Genomic DNA, 8,032 nt, shown 5'->3' with positions numbered 1-8,032 from the left:
AGAATTAAGGATTCGTACAGAGGAAGAAGGAGATAATACAATTGTGAGAAAGTTAGCTATTGTTGGACTTTGGTGCATACAGTGGCATCCCAATGATAGACCTTCAATAAAAGAAGTTACTCAGATGCTAGAAGGAGATGGGAGCCATCTCAACTTGTCCCCAAATCCTTTTATGGCTAATAATACGCCTAAGTTAAATGCAAGTCCTCTCAGTGAAGATCTAGACGTGATATTAGAAATTGAATAACTCTTCAAAGTCATTTGTATAATTAATGAAAAGGAGATAGTGTAAGAATTGCAAACGTATTTTGTTTCATAGTAGTGATCAGCAAGCTGAATGATAAATATGTAGACTTACTTCATGATTTGTATGTGTTATATCCTTGCATTAAAACCGTGTTAATCGGATGTCCACAAACGGAAAGAAATGAGTTCAATGAAAAATGACGAAATAGTTGTTCTCTCAAACACACTCACCCAAAAGAAAAGGCAGCTGTTTTCTCAAAGCTTTACCCAATACTATTATAAAAAACGTCTGTTTTTATAAAGGCGAATTTAGGATTTTATGGTGATGGATGCAGAGTGCTAATGTCCTTTTACCATAATTTGGTCAGATTGGTAAAAGGACAACTCACAATGAAAAACTTGAATTTTGAATCCAACTGTGTAACCCAATTCCTTCATCTACTATCAACATTAGCTCATACCTTAAAGATTTTAATGAATTCACGTATCTTAGCTTATCATTGATAAAAATTATAATAACACGGAAAGGATATAGAAAGTTCTTTATGATTTCAAAATAAACTTTTATAAAAAAAATGAAAGAAAAACATCTTCATAGTTCTCCGATGATAATGACAACACAAATTTGTTAAGCTTGAACTATCAAAGTTTCATAACATATATATTTTTCTTTATTAGTATTATTTGTTTTTTATAAAAAAAATGTTTGTTATTAAATGATAAGTTAAAATATTAAGTTTACATAGTTATAGCCATAATATTAATATTATTTTTCCCTCAAATTAATATTTTTTTGAAACTGATTATGAATTTTTATAATTAAGTAATTTTATTGTATTTATTATATAAATAAATTTAAATTACATTTTACATAATTTTTAAATATATGTAAAATAGTTTAATAAAAACAGTCAAAACTCAAAACACTCTAGTTCATATGTATCAACCCTAGATAACAAACCAAAAGAGCCAAATATTGTAGTCTTGTGCCCTGTGTTATGTCAATTTGATGATTTGAGAATCATTACTTATATTTGTTACTAATATGAGCTCTAATTAAGTAATTGTAGTAATTATAAGTATGTTAAAAAAAAATTAAGCTATACATAAAAAATAAAAATATAATTTGAAAATATTTCAATAATGACAATCAAAACTCAAAATACTTTAGAATTAGTATACATCGATATATTATAGAAATACTTAAAATCATATGGTTCATAAGCAACGATCTATTTAAACCAAAGATAGTTACACATAATGTTGTACTTTTGCATATTTGCTAATTATTATGTTTTAAAAAATTAAACTACATATTTAAATAATTAAGTGATATCCCTAGTTAACAACAAGCTAAGAGTATTTCAAAAAACAAAAAAAACAAGCTAAGAGAGTGTTTACACATTAATGTTATAGTCTTGCGCCAGTGGCGTAGCCAGAAATTTAATGAAGGCTGTCCAAACTTTTAATAGTAATTTTTTTAAAAAAGAACGACGATTTAAATTACCAAAACAAATAATCAAGTTAAATATAGGAATATTTTTAATAGAATTACAAGTGTATAATTCAAAACTAACATAAAGAAAATAAACTACTATTGAAAACATAATTTAAATATATTATTGCAATTATACTCGACGAGGTTTCATATCCTGAAACGTTTTTATCATAGACTCATTAGAAATAGTACGAAATACTTTCTTTTCTACATAAGACACTATACAACCGTCTAAAAACTCATCATCCATTCGATTTCGCAAGTCATTTTTAGAGTATTTAAATCAATGCTTTGTTTTTGAGAAGAATGTGACAACATCTCTAATTGATCTACCGGTGTTTCTTTATTTGGTTGACTTAGAGAAGTTGAACTTTTTTTTGGTACTCTATTATAATAATTTCTCATGTGTATTGAAACTTGAAACTAAAATTAAAATATTAAGTTGGTTATTTTTGTTATAAAATAAGAGAACGAGAAGAAAAAACAGAGAGAGAATTATTGAGATTCTATTCTTAATAATATTGTGATATAATTTGGGTAAATGAGTTTCCTATTTATAGAGAAAGAAAACCTTATTCCATAAGGAAAAAGTATTAAAATTTAAGGAAATCTTATTCCGTAAGGAAAAGGTATTAAAATTTAAGGAAATAATTCTATTTTAATTGAAAAAAATCCACAAGAAAAAGTATTAAATTCAAGGAAATCTTATTCTACAAGGAAAATGTATTAAAATTTAAGGAAATAATTTAATTTTAATTGAAAAAAATAGTTAGTAAAGGAGGGATTCGAACTTGGGTCTTGGAGACCTTCATAATACTATTAACCACCAAGCTATTGAACTTTTATGTTAAAATTACGCATGTTTATTTACTTAGTTGAATTCAAGAAGTCAAAATAATTACAGAAAAAGAAAACAATCCTGCGGGGAATCGAACTTGAACTTTTATGTTAAAATTACGCATGTTTATTTACTTAGTTGAATTCAAGAAGTCAAAATAATTACAGAAAAAGAAAACAATCCTGCGGGGAATCGAACTGGGACAAAAAGTAGGATTGCACAGGCTATTGCCAACTCCACTGCGCATCACTTTGTTATTTCAGGGGGTCCAAATTCTATATATACCAATATAAAGTCAAAATTTTACCTGTATATATAGTATAATTTTTCGACGAAGGGTGTCCAATTGGACACCCTGGAGCCTACGTGGCTCCTCCCTTGTCTTGCGCCTCTATATTATATCGACTTGATAACTTATGAATTATTACTGATACTTTGTTATTAATATGAGCTCTAATTAAATAATTTAATGAATTATTGTGTTTAAATAAATTTAAATTATATATTACTATTTTTTAATATAATCTGAAAATATTACAATAAAAACTGTCAAAACTCAAAACACTTTATAGAGATCAATATATTATAAAAATCATAAAATTCATATTATAACTTATAAATATCAATCCTAATTAATTACACTAAACATTTGTATACTATATATGTTCAATTATAAATAGACCCTCTATATTTTGAAATCAAACATTCACATCTTCTATATTATAAAAATCATACAAGTTTTATCCACCAATAATGTTATTTCTAATTTCCTAAAAAAAATATAAATATTGTATAGAATGAATGTTCTACGTAAATGAAATTCTATCTAACTAATTATATATACATAATTTTAAAGCAAGAGAATAAATTATATATAATAAAATTTACATTTAAATAAAATTATAAATAATGTACGTATTTAAATTAAAATAAAGTTATTACTAGCCGTTGATATATCTTATTATCTAATTTGTATCACTTAACATTTTTAAAAAATATTAATTATTTTTAAATCAAATGCATGAATGAAAATTTTATTTCCATTTTAAAATTTTGTTAGAATAATTTCACAAAAAACTATATTTTTATAATTTTAGTTTATCGTTTAATAATTTATTTTAATATATTTAGTTATAGATAAACTCATTGAAAGTGTAAGTATATAATTTTCACACTGCATGAAGCGTAAGTGTTTTATTTTAAAATATGAATAGTGTATTTAAAATTGAATTATAATATAATTTTTTTTAATATATTAATTATTTATATACAAAAAAATATGAAATTAAATCTTAAAAACAGTGTTTTTTCTGTTATCTTATAGAGTTGCTTTATTGGAGACATAAAGTAGATATTTATTCTTGTTAGTTTCTTTTTTAATTTACTCCACATTTTTTTTAAAAAAAGAGCCAGGAGAATTAAATAAAAGGTAAGGTAAAGAAGTAGAATGACGAAAAACGAGAAGAAAAATGAATTTGACGAAGAAACAAAACTGTTAAATATTTTATTAGGTGGGATTCAAAACATTAATCTTATCAAAATAATAAATGCTTTATACAATTTACTAGAAAAGAGCAAGCCTTAATTTGAAGGAAAAAGGTTATAACTGTCTTTTCAAAATTCTAACCAAAATTTTCTGGCTGTTTAGCATCTCTCGTAATATTAATTAACTCTCAATTCTTTTCTTCTCTTGGAAATAGTTGGAAGGAAAAGAATCAACATAGTTAGTACAAATGTATTTTTGTAAACGTCGAAGTCTTCTTGGAAGTTTCTCATGGGGACCAAACAGAAGTCTTCCATTGGCTTGGGACCCAAAAGAGTAATATTGGTAGTGAAAAGTCCACAGAGCTTTAAGTATTCAACAAACGCAGGCGCATTCATAATAATATTGAACTCTCAATTTTTTCTTCTCTTGGAAACTGTAGGAAGGAAAAGAATCAACATAGTTAGTACAAATGTATTTTTGTTGGGGAACCATTCTGCTTAAATATTCAACATTAATCCTCATCTTTCTGCAAACATGCAANTTTTTTTTTTAAAAGAGCCAGGAGAATTAAATAAAAGGTAAGGTAAAGAAGTAGAATGACGAAAAACGAGAAGAAAAATGAATTTGACGAAGAAACAAAACTGTTAAATATTTTATTAGGTGGGATTCAAAATATTAATCTTATCAAAATAATAAATGCTTTATACAATTTACTAGAAAAGAGCAAGCCTTAATTTGAAGGAAAAAGGTTATAATTGTCTTTTCAAAATTCTGGCCAAATTTTTTTGGCTGTTTAGCATCTCTCGTAATAATAATTAACTCTTAATTCTTTTCTTCTCGTGGAAACAGTAGGAAGGAAAAGAATCAACATAGTTAGTACAAATGTATTTTTGTAAACGTCGACGTCTTCTCTTCAAGTTGGAAGTTTCTCATGGGGACCAAACACAAGTCTTCCATTGGCTTGGGACCCAAAAGAGTAATATTGGTAGTGAAAAGTCCACAGAGCTTTAAGTATTCAACAAACGAAGGCGCATTCATAATAATATTGAACTCTCAATTCTTTCTTCTCTTGGAAACAGTAGGAAGGAAAAGAATCAACATAGTTAGTACAAATGTATTTTTGTAGGGGAACCATTCTGCTTAAATATTCAACATTAATCCTCATCTTTCTGCAAACATGCAATGCTGCTCGGATGATCGAATCCGACTACTGTCCCCCTTCTGCTTGTGGCCATATCCGTAACATAAGCTACCCTTTTCGCTTAAACACTGATCCAAAAGATTGCGGAGAGGATCCAGAATATGAGTTAGCTTGTGAAGGTAACCAAACTGTCATATCGTTATTCTCCAAGAAGCTGTATGTGCAAGCCATCAGCTATAATAATGGGGCAATTCACGTGGTAGATCCAACTTTACAAACACAAGATGATCTATGCTCTTTGAGATCTCACGCTAACTTCAACCAATACTATATAATCTCTAAATCAGAAACCTCTAAATCAGATCTTGTTGAAATTACAAAGTTTCAAACAATTGCAGAGCCCATTTTCATGTTCAACTGTCCAATTGCTGTTAATAATTCTTCCACATTTCTAGAAATTAGAGGCTGCAAATTTAGCAGATACACTTATATAAAGATTGGAGAAATGCATGTCGATGAAGTGAGTGATGGATGCAGAGCAGAATTTATAGGCCTGACCTCATGGCCTAATATTATAAATGCAGAGAACAACATTTCCCTTTCTGATTTTCATCAAGCACTCCTCTACGGATTTGACATTTATTATCCGGATCGGCAACGTTCTGAAGAAAGGAGGAGAAGTAAGGACTTCAATTATTTATGCTAATTAACATTCTTTTGCATCCTAAGAAATTAGGAAAACAATGGATTCACTCACTACAATTTAATTTCTTCATGTCTTTGTAGGTTTTCTTCATAATTTTATTATCGGTGAGGACTCAAACTTTTCTCTACATAGACTTTTAATTCTCCATATGATTCACTCACTATATAAGCTTCTTAATTAACATTTCTTTTCCATCCTCAGAAATTAGGAAAACAATGGATTCACTCACTACAATTTAATTTCTTCATGTCTTTGTAGGTGTTATTGAATGGATTCGCTGTGAGGACTAAAACTTTTCTCTACATATACTTTTAATTCTCCATTGATCTCTCATTCTACACTTTTTGCACTTTAATCTAACCAGGGAGCAGTATACCGCTACTTCGGCTTGTCGCCAGTAAGCTCCTATATATCCCTTCAGCAAGCTGTATGTTATTTGGATGGACACACATTAGCATTCCATTGATCTTAAATTTTCGCAAAAATAATCTAACTTAAGTGAGGAGCACAACATAAGCATTGCAAAATAGAACAGCTCCAAATATATTACTGTTAGTGAAGTTATTAATACCAATCTAAATTTGTAACTGTCAGATTTTTTCCTCTTATTAAGGTTCTGTTTGGAAAGTCACCCTGCTAATTAAATTTTGTGTAATTACAATGTTTGGCCTGTTTGGTTGACTAGATAATTACTTAGTGAGCAGGTGATTGGGTGTAATTGATAGGGTAATTACACTCTCCAATTCTCAGGTATGGGATGTGAATTGTTGTAATTACATGGTGTAATTACAAGCTAATTACTTTAGTTTCTTCTTTTTATTTCTATTCTTATTTTTCATTTCTATTATTTTAAAAATTTTTATTCAAAAAGTTTATTTTTTCTTTTTATATTTCATTTCCTTCTCATTCTCAACCTTTACTTCAAGTAATTCCATGCAATTTTTCGTATTATCTATTTTTTATGTCATGCTTATTTTTTTTATTGGCATAATGTTGATAGTATTCTAATTTTTAAAATTAAAGTAGAATTCATTGTTGGCTAAGGTTATAGACTTACATTTTCCTTTTATGTTGAAATTTGACAAAAGACTAATTTGTTTTGAATTTAGAATTTATGTTATATTTTCAGTTTCATTTGTTTTAGTAGTATTGACTTGAGACTTCACATTGCAAGTCATTTATTATTTAGTTAGACTTGATATATTATCTTTTTGTCAAATATTTTAATAATTTATGATATTTTATTTATAATAGTAATATTTTTGTCAAGCATGCATTTCATGATGTTCATAGAAATCTTGTACTTTTAGTTTTTATGATTTAATTTGAAAAATATAAATCAATTATTTTCTCATAATATTTTTTAAGAACGTATGCTTATTAATTAATATATTTTCAAAACACAGTATATATCTTAAATATTTAATTTATCATTTATAAAGTTTCTTATCTATTAATATAAATATTAAATATAAATTTTTATTTTTAAAATCCAATTAGTACATGAAGATAATTAGTAGGTTATGTAATTAGCAATTACTATCCTAATAATTACACCAATTCTAATTAACAAGTGAAATGAGTGCATCTTTGATCTTTCTTTAACCCAAATATTATTTAGATTTTTAAAATGCCATTTGCTTTCTCCCTGACATTGTCTTTGCATAGCAAGAGAAAAGTTAAAAAGTTAATGCTTTCAAGGTCATGTAGATAGATATGATTAATTTATGATTTTGACGTAATATTTTTCAATCAAATGAGACAGAGAATCTTAAATTTAAAAAACTCATAATTTCTGAGAAGAATAAAACGGTTCGCATAACAATAAGAGCTCAACACTTCCTTATCATCTGTATGTTGTGTTGACTTGAAAGGAAATTACTTCGTTATGATTTCTCAAACATGCAGAGTACTATTTTGGAGCAAAATTTGTGATCGGCCTTCCGTTAGTAATTGTATTTCTGGTGATCAAATTCAAAAGAAGGCATTTGTCCATGTATGATACTATTGAAGGCTTTTTGCGAACACAAAATAATTTCAAGCCAATCAGATATAATTACTCCCACGTAAAGAGAATGACCAGAGGGTACAAAGAGAAATTAGGTGAGGGAGGTTAC

General features: G+C 27.6%; 1 protein-coding gene across 1 annotated transcript; it reads left to right on the top strand.

Annotated features, from left to right (window-relative positions):
- Positions 1-5,118: 5,118 nt before the first annotated feature.
- LOC125850589 (uncharacterized) lies at positions 5,119-8,029 on the top strand (the record flags this gene model as incomplete). Its single annotated transcript, XM_049530460.1, has 5 exons — positions 5,119-5,889; positions 5,996-6,019; positions 6,174-6,194; positions 6,280-6,312; positions 7,824-8,029. Coding segments are annotated over exons 1-5 (993 nt in total), but the record flags the coding sequence as incomplete, so codon positions are not given.
- Between the last annotated feature and the right edge of the window lie 3 nt (positions 8,030-8,032).

Source organism: Solanum stenotomum, unplaced genomic scaffold (genome assembly GCF_019186545.1).
Source record: "Solanum stenotomum isolate F172 unplaced genomic scaffold, ASM1918654v1 scaffold18050, whole genome shotgun sequence".
Taxonomy (NCBI): Eukaryota; Viridiplantae; Streptophyta; class Magnoliopsida; order Solanales; family Solanaceae; genus Solanum; species Solanum stenotomum.
Note: the sequence above shows the minus strand (reverse complement) of the source record. Positions and strands in the feature narration are given on the sequence as shown.